The sequence below is a fragment of the Folsomia candida genome, unplaced genomic scaffold (assembly GCF_002217175.1).
Source record: "Folsomia candida strain VU population unplaced genomic scaffold, ASM221717v1 Fcan01_Sc001, whole genome shotgun sequence".
Lineage (NCBI taxonomy): Eukaryota > Metazoa > Arthropoda > Collembola > Entomobryomorpha > Isotomidae > Folsomia > Folsomia candida.
In genome coordinates, this window is record NW_019091193.1 from 17861248 (window position 1) to 17880394 (window position 19147).

General features: G+C 36.9%; 1 protein-coding gene, 1 long non-coding RNA gene and 1 pseudogene across 2 annotated transcripts; 2 read left to right on the forward strand and 1 right to left on the reverse strand.

The window, feature by feature from the left end:
- Nucleotides 1–19147, forward strand: part of LOC118437590 — an 84789-nt pseudogene that overhangs the window by 55924 nt on the left and 9718 nt on the right.
- On the forward strand, nt 7719–9038 carry LOC110863544 (L-xylulose reductase). Its single transcript, XM_035856740.1, has 5 exons — nt 7719–7874; nt 7971–8223; nt 8306–8411; nt 8517–8583; nt 8653–9038. The coding sequence occupies exons 1-5, from the start codon at nt 7829–7831 to the stop codon at nt 8901–8903; spliced, it is 723 nt and encodes a 240-aa protein (XP_035712633.1). The 5' UTR covers nt 7719–7828; the 3' UTR covers nt 8904–9038.
- On the reverse strand, nt 16738–17428 carry LOC118437601. Its single transcript, XR_004836205.1, has 3 exons — nt 17250–17428; nt 17061–17175; nt 16738–16980 (listed from the first exon to the last, which is right to left on the reverse strand). It is a non-coding gene; the product is annotated as an uncharacterized LOC118437601 (long non-coding RNA).

Consider the following 19147-nt stretch of genomic DNA (forward strand, 5'->3'; position numbering starts at 1 on the left):
GTGTCGATGAGCTTGCCATTGTCCTCGCCCAGACACGAGTCAAAATATGGGGCTCCATTATCCATCTGCTGGATATCCTATTTGATAAAAAGATGCAAAATTGACAAAGACTAAAGAAGCAGAACAGTATTATTGGAACTCTGTCTGGTAATAAATAAAGTTTAAGTGGTTGGCATTGGAATGCTGTTGTGCATGCAAGCCAGTCAGTCGTCGTGTTGTTAGCAATATTTGAAATAAAATAAAATTTATTACGCACAAGTTTGCCTAAAGCGTGAATTAGGGCGTGAAATATCCTCGCTTAAAGAGGAAATGTATCTTAAGCACGTTTATTTCAAAGAAAATAATAAGCTTGTTTAATAAGCAGTCTAAAAGTGAGCACATAAATATCCAGAAATGAAAGGAAGGCACGCCCTTTGCGGAAAGTATTTCCTCGGCTGCTGGTCTCTTCCTGTGTGCGCAGAATTATTAGTATCCAGCCAAACCCCTCCTGGGTTGATTATAAATTCAGCGAGAGAGAAAGAAATGCACGTTGCGGACCAGACGACGGCTTCACAAGACGAACAAAGCCACTTTTTAAGCAGCATATTTATTTGTTTTCATCCACGCAATTAAAGAAAATCCCTGAAAATTGAGGACAGACTTAAAGCTCCGGATTTCCACATTCTTGCAAACAGAGGACTGTTACCACTTGGCCCATGAAAAAAGCTGGTCGTCGCCGTTTTCCTTCATTCCGATTGCTCACTCTCCTCTCTCCCAGTCAGTCGTCATTTAAACACATGGCTTGAATTCGCTCGTGGGTTTAGATTTTGTGTCTGGTTGGGAGCACACGAAGACTTTCACTATGTAGCAGTATAAAGGAAGGAAGGAAAGGAAATTGTGCTGGAAGTAAGCTCAATCTAACTGATGGAAATAAATCTAAAAGGATTAATCATGGAGAAGGAATCTTGAAAAGAAATTTGCAATGTGTAGAAATTTTCTGTAGACATATTTAGAGGCACAAACCAACCAGGCAACCAACCAATTGGGGACTGTGGAGTGGACACTTGTATCGCATCTCTCTCCCGAGATTACCTTTTCTCACTTGCAAGTTGCAACCTCCAGCCATGGAAAGTTTGAATGGCCGTTATAGAGTCACTTACAGTGCGATAGGTATCTCGATTCTCGATTTGGTGAGCATTTTCACCCCAAGAAAGAATCGCTTTCACACTTTACTCCACCACTCGTTTCTCTCATTGCTTGGTTACTTGTAGTGAGTGGTGAAAGCTGCGAGTGGGACATAATGCTTGCCACATATGAGATTTCTCTCCGCGTGAATAATATTGTTCCCATGCGTGCGATATAGCAAGCAGCTTTTCGCACTTTGTTGCAAATCCTGGCGGTGGGTGGAAGATGGGATGTTTTCCACCCAAAATTTATCACTCGCATGGAGGGACTTAAACTTTTCGGAACTCTCGTTGGGAGATCCAGCAGTTGGTCACCCAGTAAACGGCTCTTATCTGAAGGGGCCACGAGCAGGGAAAGAACTTTTCATCACTTTTATGTGCATGCTTGCTCATTTAACTGCGTGGCTCGACCATTCCCCTCCAAACATTGTTGGAGGGGAACAGCATGCGAGAGAACTTGACACTTTTGAGATGAAACATGTTCCTTGACGCGGTGTGTGATGTGGATAAAACACCCCACAGTCAGATTAGTTTAGACTTTCGTTTAACTTCCTAACGCAGTTATATAAAGTCCGAAAGTTGCTTGACTTTGCATAACATTTCTTCTTGGTCGGGAGTGAATATGTGTGTAGAATGGCATTTGGTCCAATTTATGGTTTCACTTTGTCCTAGTGTATCATCCTATTTGCGACGTACTTTATAACTTTGGTGGTTGACACATCCTGGGGAAATGGGGTATTAAGTTAAGCCTAAATGCTGCTCATAAGCACTTTCCATCTCTTCTTAGTTCCATGCATAATCAGTCTCCAGCCGGGTTTTTACATACCAAATATACGCAATTCCCTGATGCCGTGGGGGAATTGTTTTATAGAACAAACTTTGTGACGTGGCATTTTTTAAACATTTTTTTTACTGACTGAACTCAACTACTGAACTCTAGAATCATTCACTAGACCAAATCCTATATAAACCATGAACGAGATATTTTGTAATGACAGTAATTTTGTGATTTATTGCAAACATTAATACCGTTATTGTCAATCATATCGGGAAGAATTGCGAACTGTGATGGAGGGTTTGTCAGCAAATCTCGTGATTTTTTTGGTGATTGTAATGCTAACATTAAAATATCGAGATTAATTTAGAGTTGAGAGAAATAAAAGTAAGTCATCCACCAGAGTGAAAGCTGGTTTTGACGAAGGTCTCCTATTTCCTAGTGAAGAAATGTTTCCTTTCATGAGAATTGCGAAAAAATATTTATTGCTCAACTTGCCATTCTCATCGGTTATCCCCCGAATAGGTTTCACTGCATCATCAATATTGAGTCTCACCAGGCGAGCGAGATATGGGGCGACTCACAACACGGCTGTTCTGCCCATAGTCCGCATTCTGAACTCATATCTGGCTTATGAATGCAACCATGAATGAAAAAAGGACTCTCCTCCAACACAATTCACTCAGTAAAACTAAGAAAATTTACGACAGGAGGGATTTTATACGGGCGGAAGACGGAGATGAATTATAGTTTTCTCCAGTCACAAGTTAAACATGCCAACGACTTTCTCTCTCTGTCTTTCTCGCTCATTCATTGAAATCTGGGTGATGCAAACCCAGAAGGGTTTTACTCCTTTTGGTCTCTCTTCATTCCGAGTGCTCGACTGAAATAATTTTTAAAGACCGTTCCGTGGTAGGTCTGTTTTTGCGAATTCTAATATTACGACCTACGAGAAACGTTAGAAAAATAGGTAAATATAATACACATATCTTGAATGATCAACACAAATATGTGTACAATCATGTACAATTTACAAAATGGCGCATAGATTTGTAATGGTACTTATGTTAAATTCTACGCGTAAAAATGGCTACCTTCTTAACACGTCAACTGTTATCCTATGATTCATCGCACATTTTTAACAACCTTAGGAAGAGAAGGCACCAGAAAAAGCTGTCTGAATGAAAAATGAGTGCCAAAATAAATTTTTGCATAGCTTTTAACAGGATTTATTAAGGATTGTGGAAAGGGTTCATTATTATTACTCCCAGTAAATTTTTGCACCCTTCTGATTCTTAAATTCTGTCTGGACATTTTTTCGGAGGAGAGACGAGTCAAATCTCGTTCATGGTAAGGACATATTGCGCAAAGTGTTAAAGTCTCAAGACCATGTTAGAGTTCATCACCCTTGAAGTTACTATTTACCATTATGCTTGTTAACTTGTTAAAAAGTTGTGTACCGAACGCAAAAACATACATATTGAGAAATGACTATGGTGAAATAAAAATATTATCGCATGATTTTTATTTCAATATTTACTTTAAAATTCCATCTAGGATTTTATAATTTATTAAAAAAAATATATATTGAATGTAAATGTATTTAAAAATTCGAGATTATTTTAATTTCCGAAGGATTTGTCTACATATTTTGTGATTAGTAATTTCCTTCGCTCCTTAAGACTGACAACTGAATAAAATTGGGAAAGCAGACTAACGTTTCGGGAAAAATGGATTCATTAACCTTTCCTGCAATCTGGGTCAATCAACCCACATTTGAATTAAAAACTTAACCAATGTTTCGGTTGTTGTTTACTACATAACGTTAAAAGTAAACAAAAAGTTTGTATTTAACTTCTGCCTTGTCCGTCCAACTTTCTTATCTGCTTCTCCGAAATGGAACCTCTTCTTGCTATGCTTACACTAAATGCACCAAACAATGCTAATTTAATATCATCTGTCTAATATTCTGATTTTTTTAGGAAATTTCTCTGGACGAAAGTATCTCTCGGGTATGTTTTAATAAATATTTTTTACTAACTTATAGGCATGACTTTCATCCGAAATATGTATCTCAGCATCAGTTATAAAACAACCAATAGTTATTATGCAATAAAATCTAAATAAGTCAATCAACTCTGGGATTGAACTTTGGGCCATTTATGTATTCTGCATGATTTTCCCAATCTTAATGACTATCTTATCGAATGCTGACTTGTTGTTTTCTCCGACGAGTTATACAAAGTTTTTGTTTGAGCACATATACTGACTGACGTTGATTGAATAAAAGCTAAGCAATAAATTTATACTTGTAGAGTTGCTAATGATTGTTTTTGAACTTAGGTGGCTACTGGGATCAACCGTTTTCTAAACCATATTTTGAAAATTCAACTAAAAAGGACGTCACCGTTACCGTGGGACAGACTGCCTATTTACATTGTAGAGTCAGAAATCTTGGAGACCGTGCTGTGAGTAATTCTAAATTCTACAATTTTACACTAAAGTCATAAAAGCATGTATGTAAATATGTAAAGGAGATCGGGGTGTCAGCAAGAATTGCGTAGGCTGGCTTGCATATCAGTAAACATTATGTCACTTATTCGAAACGTGGATTGACGCAAACCCGCTTAACATTCTGATGGTTTAATTGCAACAGTGAAATGTGTGTTACGAGAACACGATATAGCCAAATATGTACCTACACGTGGATACAGTGTGTACATACGTATGTACACATGTATATATACATCGCAAACAATTTAAATTCTAATTTCTTCAGCTTAACTCTTGTGTCGCTCTTCAAGGCCAACAACACAGTTGACAGAAATCTCTCTCTTTCTCCGTCCCCATTATTTTGCTCTTCTTCAGGATGTAAGTTTTGAATTTAGATTTGTTCCTGGCTCCCCTGAATTTATGTGCCAAGTTAAAGTAACGACAACTGAGCCCAGTGTGATCTCCAAGGAATTTATGTACGTCTTGACGCTCGCACCCCACTTCTTCTATCTCCTTCATAGATTCGTTTGCTAATTTTAGTATCTTCTCCTGACGTCACCATCACAAACACAAAAGAGCTTTCATATTGGATTTGTTTGGAATTAATGACCTTTCGTCGTTCCTATTTATTAAATTGAATATAAGTATTTTTACATTAATTTTAGCTCCAACCACCAACCACTCCTTGTCTCGCGATGACTAGTAGTATTGCACATGTCAACATGTAGTATTGCACAAAAAAAAGTTATGAAACGAGACATTTTATTTTCAGCGAAAATTGCTCAGTCTGTCTGTATGTATAAGTGGAAGAGTAATTATAGAGCTCATTCTTCAAACGATATTGACAGGCTGAAGTAGTCTAATGTCTCCGTCACTAACTCTGAGAGAATCCCGATCTGTTTTCCAAGACTGAAGAATTCGGACAAGTTAGTGATCAATTAAAACAAATAATAAATAGGGTATAAGGCGTATTCATTATATTAAGCCATCACGGTGAAATGTTGGCAGATTTATGCCCGCCCGACATAACACTTTGAAAGAAAGGAGTGGCACAGTTTTCTTGGTAATGTTGTTAGCCTGTTGGGTCTTTCTTTCCTACTCTTTGGCAAGGACAAACAACTCATTAAGTCAGCTTGGAGACGTTAGAGGTAATTTAGAAAATTCATTAGATGCAGACTGCTCCTAATTAATTGAATAAACTTTCGTCGCCTTCTTCCTCCGCCTCTGATGGGAATGTGCGAGTGATGTAACTAACGTTATAATAATCAAGAGAAAGCTACCGAGTATGCAATGCTGTGGACACGCTGGTGGTTGGCATGGTTTGAAGTGAAAGTATGCATGTTAAGGAATGGGAGCATGAGGCATTTTGCAGATAAGATCAAGAACTTGGTGTTGAGTCGTCTTCGCATTTACTTTGAAGTTTATTTGGTTGGAGGGAATGTGTAGAGAAATGTATACGACCAACTGATGTGGTTTTTCATCTTTCTCCGCTTTCACGTGGTCACATCGTATTTCAAACAGACTAAAAATTTGAGGGATAATGTAGCGACAACATAACATAGTAAAATTCCTTGTAAATTTATTCCTCAAATTTCTTCACATTAATGCTTGAATTAGCAAACCATGAGAACATTTAGGTTAAACTAAATGTTCCTATTACCAGTATTTCCCTGGTTGAAATCACTCTGCCGAATTCTGCAGAAATCGACAAAAACCCTATGCATATTGTATTATGCATAATTTTTTTTACATAATCCTGCAGAAAATTTGTGTCGCTATTATCCTGCAGAACCATATGTGCATAATTATGCATAATTCTGCATAGGTTTCTTCAGAAAGCTCTATGCATAAAGCTTTTCTGCAGAAAATTGGGCCAATTTTCTGCAGAATATTGGGCCAATTTTATGCAGGAAATTTGTTAAAATTTTTACTAGGGTTGTGATTGTTTAACATGTTTGTTTTGAGAAAATAGACTCTTGATTGTGTACTTTGGTTCTGAAAAGCAAATAATAAAACCTGTGTTTAATTTCGACTTAATAAAAAAACGCATATCCAAAGAAATCTAAATCTTTGCTGCATTGCCGTCTTTTCATGAGCTCTCTGAAATTAGCAAAAGCGCTGTGAAAATCTTGTAAGCCGTTAAAGGTTCTTGTGTTCCTCCGTAAAGAGGACAATCTTGTTCTTTCTGCTGTCTGTCGTATTGGATCAAATTAGAAAATTCCACGCCAAACCACTGCCAAATGTTTATGACCTAATCTTCCTTTTATGACTGTGCTGCATAATTATGATTAAAGGTTTAATTTAAACCTCTCGCGATTTATGCCTTGACCTCGGCTTACTCGGTTGGTGGTTTCATATACGGAAGCTTAGAATTACACGATGTACGAGACTGACACTACCACCGCCGCCGTTTCCATTTCGGTCCTTTCATTCCCTCTGAAGTTCTGCCTCAGATCTCCTGTTCAAAAACCGTAATGGTTCTTTAACCAGATTTATGACCATTTGTCCCATATTCTAATGCTTTACTTCGTTTTTGGGCTACGAAATATGTGCTGCGAAATTGAAACTCTCCCAGCAATAATCGTTAGGTATAGTCGTTTATACTGATAAATTAAATTGATTCACATTCCATTCACCTTCATGCATGGCTCACTGCAATTTTGCCTCGCTGACATTCATTCTGAGAAGAATTTAGCGAATTGTTGAGACTGTAGGCAAGTTTTATTAGCATGAAAAACATTTAGCGAGGAGCATTAACTGCTACATATGCACCATGCCTCCAGTTTAAATTATATGCAAATAGAGATTTCAAAGTTACATCATCAAATACGAAATAATTATGCATTATGCATACTTCATAATTTTGTCTTTGTTAGTGGAAAATTGCAATTTGAGTAAAGTGCCTTCTTATGTAAAGTGTCAGCCAGGATAATCTGTCGTGCTCAATTTCCTTTGTATGTAATCTCCCCAAATACACAACATATTTCGTCTTTATAGAAGAACTGGTTAAACCTCCAACGCAATAAAGGAACAGTTCCTAACCATTTAATTAATAGACCACATATTGCAGGCAAATCATGATTACTGAAGATTTTGACATACGGACCTAGTTCCATTAGGAATTTTTCAGAATAATGAGTTATTCATTTTTATTCATCTGTACGTAAGCAGATATAGATACACAAATATAATGCTTTCTGTCACCTGGTTTAACAATAGCTTTGTTAATTTTAACATTTCAATTGAAATTTTAAAACCAAATTAATTTATAGTGACACAGATTTTCAACAAGAACATTACAAACCATTTAAGAGTTTTATGAACTATCCGATATTCATTCCAGCTTTAGTAAGCATTCTCATGATACGTATGCAGATCTTCGTTTGAGTAAAAAAACATGGCATTTAAGGATAAAAAGGTTATAATAACTGGAGCTGCTGGAAGTAAGTAGAACTATTGGGTGAATACGTATAATATGTTTATCTAACTTTAAGCATGCGTATCGAATTAATTAAATGTAATTAATACCTACGGTTCAGACATTGGGAGGGCATTGGTGGACAGGTTTTTGGCGTCGGGGGCAATAATTTTTGCAGTGGATAAAGCGCAGGATGGTTTGGATGCGCTTCAAAGACAATTTCCAAATGTTAGAATTTGCAACATTGATCTTATGGATTGGGAAGCGACACGAGAAGGCGTGGACGCCTTAGGTCCAGTCCACTATCTCATCAACAACGCAGGGCTGGTCATCGCTGAGAGCTTTCTGGAAATGAAGCTGGAAAGTATTGATTTGTGAGAATGGTTTTGTTTGATCTTTTCTGGTGAATAAGTATGCCGAGTTGTGGTCAGTGTTGACGATGGACTATTTGTGTAGATCACTTGGAGTGCATTTCAAAGGTGCTCTGAATGTTTCTCAGGTTGTGGTCAAAAACATGATCAAAGCTGGGATACCAGGATCAATAGTAAACGTCTCATCCGTTGTTAGTTACAACAACTGCTGGGTTCTCAGCAGTTTAAATGCAAATCATATAAAAGTCTTTCATTCCTATCGTAAGTAGTTGCAATAATACAACTATTATTTTCAGGCGTCATTTCGGGCATCTACAAAATTGGGTGCATATTCCACATCTAAAGCTGCAATGGATATGTTAAGTACGAGAGACGAATGCTAATGTTAAACATCAATAACTGTTCTCAGTATCATATCATTTACTCGTTTAGCTAAGGTTATGGCCGTGGAATTAGGAGAACACAAGATTCGTGTCAATTCCATAAATCCTTCCGTCATTTTGACAGAAATGGCTCAAAAATTACCTCAAAATGACAACTTTATGACAAGAACCCCTTTAAAGCGAATTGCACGTATTGATGAAGTTGTTAATGCGATCCTCTTCACGTTGGGAGATGAGTGTCCAATAATGACGGGGAATTTTCTAACCATTGATGGTGGATATTCCATCAGTGCAAATTAAGGACAAACTGCTGAATTTGGTTAAAAAAAGTCTCCTTATCATAGATTCTAAAAGCAACAATTAATCCTGTCAAATAGGAATCCCAACGTCCAAATAAAGCGAATATCTGTAAATAAACAAATATGTTTTACAAAATGTGTACGCATGTGTGTATAGTTCACTTAACCCAAGGACTCAATTGCATTCTTACTACTAATTTTCTTCCCCATATTTCATAGAGATGGGTATCACAATGCTGAATAATTCTGTCATGTTTAATTTATTGTAGTTAAAATATTTATTTCGAGGAGTTTAAAGTTTTGATAAGACCATGTAATATTTACAAGAAGACGTTGCGACCTCAGCCAGATTTATCTCAACTTCTTGGCAAAGTTTATAGAGAGATAGAAGCTAAACATGCCGAGATTTATATCGGATATAAAGGTTCATAAACCATAATAATATTAAGCGGATTTACTTCACCCCTCTTTTATCTTCAGCCACATATGATCCGGTCGAAATTTTACGACTGTGTTACAACTTCTCATTTCCTCCTTCGACGACATCATCAACTAAACTCCTTGGCCAAAAACTTTCTCTTTCGTATGCATTCCTAGCTACATCTTGTCCACGGTTTTCTTACTACTTGTACATACACACAGCAAGTTGCATGTTATAACAGTTTAGTTAGGAGTCCTAACTTAGGACCAAGACAATAAAAGCGCAGAACAAAGTTTAAGCTGCGTGGAATTAAGCTGCGTGGAAGAATAAATAAACACCTATCCATATTTAAAAACTTTGTATGTTCATTACACCAACACTTTTTATGATGTATAAATATTTAGCATTGCATACATACCTAAGATGATAATACACAAAATATTATCGTATAGATTCATAAAATTACGTTACATGGACCTACTACGTCAATATTAGGGTTTTCGTGGGTCAGCCTCCACAATCTGCCACGGATTAGAGCATTATTATGCGACGCTGTTGAGGCAGAAGTCATCCGACTTTGAGTTCAAAAAGCTTTTACATGTTTTCATCCCCAGCTGAAGAGAAGCGCTCTGGTGTGGTGAGTAAACATAAACGACACAACTTTGCAACTTTAGCACTGATTGAAACTTTCAATTATCGACAACGACTTGACATAAGGAGTCGGAATTCGAACAGTCCATCGATCTCACTCCCTCCCTGCTTCCCACCGCTCTTTCACTCCGTACCTTTGAAGGAATTTAGTTGCAAAGCCGCGACTAACCATGTCATTAAGTTGCAAATTCATCTTGGTAATATTGTCAGCCTGGGCGGAGAGTTGTTGTCATTTCTGTCAATTCTGCCTTCTCCTGATTCCTTCATAGCACATTTTATGCCTTCCATCCTAGACTACGGATTTAGTAGTGCACATAAAAATCAACAAGAAGGCCTTTCTTTGTAAGGTAATCAATAAGTGTATAGTCGAGGAAACACAACGTACGTACGTGCCCACTATAAAGCAATGAAGCGATTTACTTACAAACTTCGACAACTTACGAGAATGGATTCAAACTTTTACATGAGTGCCATGGTCGAGCTTGATGTTTGATTCGACTTTCTTCTCGTAAAAAATGGAAAAGTCATTTTTTCCTCAGAGATACACTCGCAAGACTTTTGCCTGTCATTCCATTTCGCATCAGAAAAGTATGTCAACACACATAGTTATTCGCAAGGCAGAAAAATAACGTTTGCATTGTGACATTCGCATTTCTCTGGAAAAAATTATATGTCTCGTAGTGTGATGGGATTGGCGAGAGAGGAAAATATCTCCGCGTTTGATTATAAACATGCAGGAGAAACTAAGCGAATATTTACATGATTTATTTGATAAGTATGTTTTACTGTAAAATATGATTTAGGTCAATTTGCCAATATTTAAGTACGGCACAAACGGAAATATTCAAATTAAAACACTCTAGTTGATGACCATTGTTACGTTTATAATTTTAGAAATTGATCCATTTTAGTAGGTAGCAAGTTAAGCGTAAAGAGAAAAATGCAAGTATTTTATACTCCATAATAAATACTTACGTGAAGAAGTAGAGAAGAGCAAGTCTAACAAATTAAAGATGTCAAATAGTGCGTGCCACTTCTTGTATGCAAATCGAGAATATTAGATATGTGATCAGTTAGACAAGGAGGGAAAGCAGCCAATTAGGATTATGTCGCAGAAGGATTTGGTCGTTAGACTCCTCTGCGCATCCCATTCGAGAAAATTATGACCATCAGGGAAAAAATAATAAATTGAGCCAAACATGCATGCATTTGGTAGCATAACTAACTTTCCAACCCAACTCATTAGCAAAGAATAATGCATTTTTAATTTGATTTACTTTAAGCGACTTTCGCTTGAAAACCGGCAGCGGTCATGCAATATGATATGCACGAAAGGAAAAGCTTGCAAAATTGCACTTTCATAGACAAATAAAGTATTCTTCCTCCTTGGTAAACATCTTCTAGACTTGCTTGAGATCTATAATTTATTGCATTTACTTGTACGATTTTAACCTAATTTGAGACACAATTTTGCATTATAGAACCAACGTTGTAAAAGTTTTCCCGTTTCTGTTTCAACAGTCGTAATGTTCTTGGTTTCGTGCAGTTAGTGGTTTACAATAGCCACTAAAGTTTGAGTAACATTTTTATACCTTTATTCTGTTGATAGCGTTATCTCCTGACAGTACAGTAGTTTATGTAAAATAACTTACAATTAGTTTAGCCCTTCGTATAGCCCAGCCAGTCTTTGTCTCCTCATTAGTTCTTGCTGGGTGAATCTGAAAGTCTTGCTGGGTGCACATGGTAAAACTGCATGTTCACCGTAATGTTACTTATATGTACGTACATATTTTTGCCAATTTCGTATTTTAAAGCCATTGGTTCAGTATACGGTCGTACATAATTATTAGACGGATGCACGGACATGACGCTTCCACAAAGAATGGTTCACGCTAAAATTCTTAACTTCAGCTTAGTTATTAAATAAAATTAGGTATGTATTGTCATGAAGTGTGTACAAGGACTAATTATTTCCGAGTAAACAAATTTTGCAGCGTCAATTTACCAATTTGCTTTTATTTACCATAAAGTTCACTGTACAGGAGCTTGTTTGCCGAAATCCACTCCCCCGTTTTTACTGTAGCTAGCAAATCATAAACCCCAACTAGGAAAACGGCCAAACGTTCACATACTTTGCTAACATGAAAAAGCTTTGACCACATTTGCAAGTATAATTCTCGTAAATTGTCCTTGTTGGAAGGTTTGCACTTGCTGTGGTGAGGCCTGGTGGCTGTTGGTGAAATGCGAACACTTTAACAAAACCACAAAGACTCGCACAGATTTCATAAAATGCATTAAAGTTGTGTTGTGGAATTGTCCTAGGACAGTTTTGCTGGCAGAATTGGTTGTAAGCTACATACACATTCTAAGGAATACATATATAGTTCGCAGCCACATTTTATTTCTTTTCTTTTGCCCAACTGCATTTCATTTATTTCGAGAATTGTATTGCTATCCAATTTTAGCAATATAAATGATTTAGTGAGGACATTTGCAAAATCAAGTTTTTCTTTGAATTTATAGTGTACATATACATATACGAGGCATACATCATAAATGGAATGCTCTAAACTTTTTTAGTGCTACTCTACAAAATTGAATTGTGAAGTTGAACGTATTCTTTTAAAACTATCACGCTTAGTTATCCTTAAATCCATTCAAAGTCTTTTTTCTTTATATTTTGTTGAAAGGTTAAGTTTGAATTAATGCAGCTGAAAGTCAACTCTGATGCGGGGGCTAAACTCGGTGGGCATGAACATCTTTGTCTTAAATTAGAGATGATATATTAATCTGATATATTTATCCATTCAATTTTGAAGTAAGTGTGATTTATTGTTGGCAATGGATTTTCTGAGAGTAGGGCCTTCACCTTAGGAAATGTACTTTTTGATGGAAAAGGAAAGCATGGTCATCCAAGGTCGAAAAAGCTTCTAAACCTTTTGCACAAAGTCTAAGCCAGCCACAAGATTTTTGATTGGATACATTCCACTCGACTGGACTCAGGCTGGACGAAATCTCGGCAGTGTGTTTCACGTGGTATTTGTAACTTTGATTGAAAACGTATTATGTCTACGCTGACGTTGAATGGTATATGTAGTAGATGGAAATGTTGAATGTGTGCCAGTCAAGGATTTTATATGAAGATTGAGCACAAATCGATAGGCTGAGCACCTTTCCTATTTTTTCTCCCGCTTTCCTTTCACAACAATTGCATTATTAGGTCCATCGACGAGTAAAGGTAAACTCGTAAGTATCTTGGCTTCCAGTTGAATTTTTCTTTCTCCATAAGTGGGACTTGGAATAGCGGAATCCTTGCGAAAAAGTCCATCTCGTCTGGTCTATCTCTATTTTTTTCACTTCAAAGCACAAATCAAAAGCATGGTGTTCGTTCGTTAGCGTAGTGCTTCATTGCGTTAAATAGTTCTATTCGACTCTGCACTTGGACTCGGTTGGTTGGTTGGAATATGGAGTTTCTTATTAGTTTCAGCTCTGCGTCTACTGTTTCAATCAATCGTTTCCTTCCTCGTCTCAGGGGAACAAGACGAATGCATCAGAGATTGCAGGTGAATGGGCCATCTATTTATCATGACATGGCTGGATGGTGTTGGCAGGTCCAAATTTTCGACAGCGTCCCACCTCAAGTTTTTCAGCCATTGAGATTATAATCAAAAGTGCAAAAAAAATGATGCTGGCGGATGTATAAATAAAATTATTCACTTAATTTTTAATGTTCTAAATCTCTGAATTTGGCTCATTATATAAAACAATATGTAAAACAAATATTCATTTGCATATTACGTATTAACACTCTTTGCGTCTGTTTTACATATGCTTGCGTAACATTGTAAACTAGAGTAATTACTGCTTTAGATAATGATTTCAGAGTGCAAGGCAGCGTTCGCCATTTACGTATGTAAACATTATGGTAACTTGGTATTGGGCTTAAGGAAAGCAGTTGGTCACCTCCATGGGAAATTACATCCGCAATTCAGGAAGTCATTTATGATTTACCTGGCGAAAACTTTTATCCAAGTTGGTAGACCCGTGGGCGAAAACAAACATTTTCCCCATTTTTCGTTTGCAAAGAAAAGTGTGGAGCTAATAATGTTCATGTGAGGTGCCAAACCGTATAACGAGAAGAGATGAAACGCAGCATTGCAATTTCCTTCACGCGAAGGAGCGTGTTTCTCTGAAAATGTGGATTCTTGGCGAAAGTGCACAAATGGAAAAATGTGAAATTTAATGTGATAACACAGCAACAACAGAAGACGAAGAAAGGACACCCGGGGTCAGGAGCGTGAGACATACATAATCAACAATATGCATTGGATCACTTGGTGCTGAATGCCACTTCCAAGTCCATATTTGTGTGTATATGTATGTAGTTACATTTTGTTTTCATCACAAGTAGAGCACCACCATGGTCTGCAAAATTCGGAATAGGACAACAGAAAATAATGTACACTTTCAGAAGCACGCTCATAGGGAAAAATGTTTATTACACACAATTCATGGCAGAAATCAGAAATTTTCCATTTTGCGCGATATGTGAATGTGCCGCATTACATAAAAATGGGTTTGCTTACTTAATCCTTTCGTTATGTCCTCCTCCTCAGACTGCATTGTTACTGTTGGCTTATTTCTTAACCGTGTTTATCTCATTTCCTCATACAAGGTTGCAATCAGGTGTCTCTCTAAACCTCCAAAATATCGTCAATTCGCTCGAGGTTGTCTTGGCACACAAAATTATCTTTCATCCATGCAGAGAAAGCGAAATGAAGGCAAGTAGATACAGGAAAGTGGATCAACAAAATGACCTTTTTTCTCCACTACTTTGCTTCTCTTTAACAATTTAAGGAACATGTACACACTACACACACGTGTGCGCTGGGGATATCTCCAGACGACAAGGCTGGAAATAAATGAAACCCTTTCTTCAAGTTTCTTCAAGTACGCTCGTTTGTCCTTGTTTTCCGTAATGCAGTTTAAACGATATTTTTTTTGCTTGTATTGACTCGCAGAGAAAAGTGCTGGATACTCAACCATAATGGGTGGGTTGAAGTTGAAGTTATCATTATGCCATTAACCCATTGTTTCAACAAGGCGTATTTTGCACATTTTTGCATCATTAATTCTACAGTGGAGCAACCTTCGCTTTCTGATGCAAATGAAATTTTTGGTGGATTTTGCTCGTTTGTAATAAAAGCGTCGGTTGTGTACGAAGTGGCATAACTGAGAATATATGAATGAATTATAGAAGCGAATTTTTGAATTTATGTATCATTGTACTCGGTTGGAAATGCGAGGTTTGACTTTGTTCAAGCTTTTACTCCATTCCATAGAATTAAGAATTTGGAATAATATCTGACTCTGAAACTGAACAAAGTGTGTGGATTTTTAAATGAAATATCCATCATTTATCAGCGGACCATGAAAATGTGTGTGAAATGGAACGTATAAAATGAATGCAATTTGCACCCATTAGTGTTTTTCACTTTCTCTCATTCAACGAATGGAATTATTTATCAGCCGAAAACAGTTCAACTGAAATGCGAAATATCTTCATTATTATTTGATGCTCTCAATTTACATTTTGTAAACCATGCATTAACTACACAATATGTACAACAATGTGTACAATATAAAGTAAATAAGGTTAATTATTATTAAGGATCTGATTACACCATTAAACAGCAATATTTACTGCCATTTCTATAAACAGCACTAATTACCTATTCTACAGTGAGTAACTTATAGCATGTTCCATAGTGCGCACAACTTTCTTTCCTCATAATAAGAGTAAAGTTTCCTCAAGTTGGGTCATCCATCCATCAGACTGGCTTTGAAGGACAGGAAGTTAATGAAGGGTGAGAGTGAAGTGAAGGGGCTTAAGCCCACTTTCACCAAGTGAACCTGGAAATAAAACCAAACTGGCAGACAAACTACTGCCAAGTCTCAACTACTTAACCACAAAAGGAAAAGTATGTGGCGAAAAAAAGGAATAGTTTTTTTCTGTGCATACATACGTACGGTCATATTATAAATACTCAGCCACCTACCAGCAGCCCCTACCATGCTCCGAAGGTAGGGTTGATGAAGACCGTAGTGGTGAAAGTTTGCGAGTTCCTGAAGTGAGCAATTGTAATCCAGGACTTAATACTCTACGAGTGTGGGCACTAAGTGGCTATAATGATGACGAATACTCTGTGAACTCAAGAGTGATGCATGGCCTTGCTGGTTATATCGTAGTTCATATGCAGGTGTCTTGGATAGGGGATGAGATTTTCACAATTAACCGGAATTTAAATTTAATACGAAGTACTGAACATTAGTCCAATGACGAAGTTTTATAATTTGAAATTTTATACACAGGTGTCGTGGATCAGGAAACGGGACTTGTATATAATTTCTGGTAAGCAAAATATACGTGGATATTAAGTAAATCTAGAAATTAAGACGCTGCATGGTACCTTGCCATTGTTGTATCAGTTAAACGCAAATGTGCCTTTGATAGCCAACTTTTTCATTTAAAAACATGAGACTTCATAAAATTATGTTTGGTTATATTTTACAGTGGGGATTCTTACATACGCCAGTGATCAAAGATTTCAATCGCTACACTCGGATGGCACGGACGAATGGACGTTAAAAGTCAGCTCTCCACAAATCAGAGATAAGTGTTTAAAATTAATTTGACTATAAATCATTAAATGAATTGTTAAATAAAATTGAATTATTTTTTGTCCAAGCAAATAGCGGTAAGTATTTATACATTTATGATATTATTGTATTTTTGGGATTTATATTTAACTGTTTTTTTTTCATGACAATTTCGCAACCTGAAGGAATTTATGAGTGTCAAGGCAAGTGGGTTTTCTTCTCTTGGCTTTTGTTTCTCAGTCTGAATCCTGTCCATTGTCTCTGTCCTTTCACCCTTTTAATTCCCCATTGTAAATGCTCAGAGGGACTGGGAAATGTTATTATCCAGAAATAACGCAGCCTTTCACTGCGATGGAAAATGAGTGTCCTTAATTCTACAACTGATTTGGAGAATACTTAAGAATAGAATTATAAGAATGGGTGTACCTGGAATAGTAAAAGATAATACTCAGCGATGCCCATCTTAATTGCTCGTTTCCACTTGCACTTTGCATATTTTCGTCATTGTCTCCCTTCGGTATTTCCATCTTCGTCCATTCCACTTGAAACAAATGGAAACGGAATATGCTTATTCACGATCTAACCTTGAACTGATTGTAATTTGATAAATCATACTCATTAAACGTATTCTCTTGTATTGCAGTTAGTACTGAGCCAAAAATCAGCATGGCCATCCAGATGAATGTAGTCGGTAAGTTGATGATAATGAAATAATTTTACTATTACAAATTCATACATAAATATAATCATTCTGAAACTTTTAAAATTTCTATGTTAACATTTTTCACTAGTGCACATAATATTTAATTATCATTAGAGGAAAAACGTCTTCTAATGGTTATTCGACTCACAAAAAAACAATAATGATTGACAAACACAACACGAAAAAAGTCGGCAATGCATCAGTTATCACTGGAAACTATCAGTATTATGACTTATCGAGTCCAGCTTCATTAAATTTAAAGTTTACAGAACATTGGACCTACAAACAAATAGTAAAACGTATAATAGCAGCCACTACAGAAGTATAGAGTTACCATACCAAATGCAATGCATACTTTGATAGTTTATAGAGTCAGCAACTGCATGGAATGAATTCAGAGTTATTTCAGGGAGGAGATTGTTCCCACAGAAAATCTCCAGCAAGGGCAGAATAGCATACATATCTATGTAACACGGGTTGTGCTTGGATAGACCTGCAGAGTAATAACAATAAATTGTACAATTTTTCAAGAATTGCGTTATTTATTTTCTACACTGAACTCTGGACACTTTCAATGTTCCCATAGGATGCTGTAGGGTGAACTTAACATGTATGGATGTGCTTTCCCCAGTAACCCACATACCTTAATATGCTACTTATCAGGCCTATCTTTTTTGGTCATGGCTATTTCAAAGTGGAATAGGTGGCGGGAATGCAGATGTGTATGACATAATAATAACAGGTACTAGGTAGGTACATATGTATGTAGTTGTGGTATACTGTGTGACCTACTGCATTATCTCTCTGCCATATTAAATGGGAGTCTCTTATGGTTGGTGTGGGGCATTGGGAATGAAGTTTAAATTATGTATTAAGACAAGTCATATACAAACTTGGTCCAGTTACAACAGGATGGCGATGCTGACACATAAATTTTATCAAACAGGCGAGCCACATTGTTCTTTATGGGTAATGGGCGTAATGGACATGGGAATTCATATTATACAACGCTTGCAGTTCTAATCTTCCGGAATATGTACTGATACAAATTGAAGAATTTTGTTACTCCATGACACGATAATACGACGGAATACACGTCGTACTGCAGGAATTAAATATATACACCCACATTACAACGAGCGATCCCTTATCTTTCCGAGCCGACGGGAATAAGGAATGACGTCTCTCTTCTTAGCTAATGATCTGACCGCATGGTCTACCGCAAAACAGTTCTGGTCCTGCTATTAGTTCAGTAGTGCCATAAATAACCCCAAATAGGTTTTATTGTAGAATTATTGGGAAAGTGGAGCACCACAAAACTGTAGCACTTTCACTAACATCAGAAATTTCGCAGATGTGTCGAATAAATATGTCACATTGGTTTTAATTGAGGGTAACCATACACCGAGATTAGGAGATTACAACACCACACCGAATTTCGCCATCACACCGCATCACTGTATTCCATACACCGCACCCCTAACGTATCATGACTTTGGCAGCAGATGTGATGATGAAGCAGTGCAATAATAAATACAATAGTGATTATATTACTTAGGATTAGTTGGTATTACAAGAATCATGATTCCGAAGTTTATTATTAGGCAGGTTCATAATAAAAGCATCCAGTGCGAGTAGAAATATTGGTGGATAGGCCATTTCATATTGCTTCAGATTGACATTCAGTAAAACTGACATGTGCTCTATTATTCCTTCCCATATTTAGTTTCTAGTACAGTAAGTGCCAGAAGTAGGAAGTGCAAGTAAATTGAAAGGAACCATTACCCATTACTAATGCACCACCAAAAAA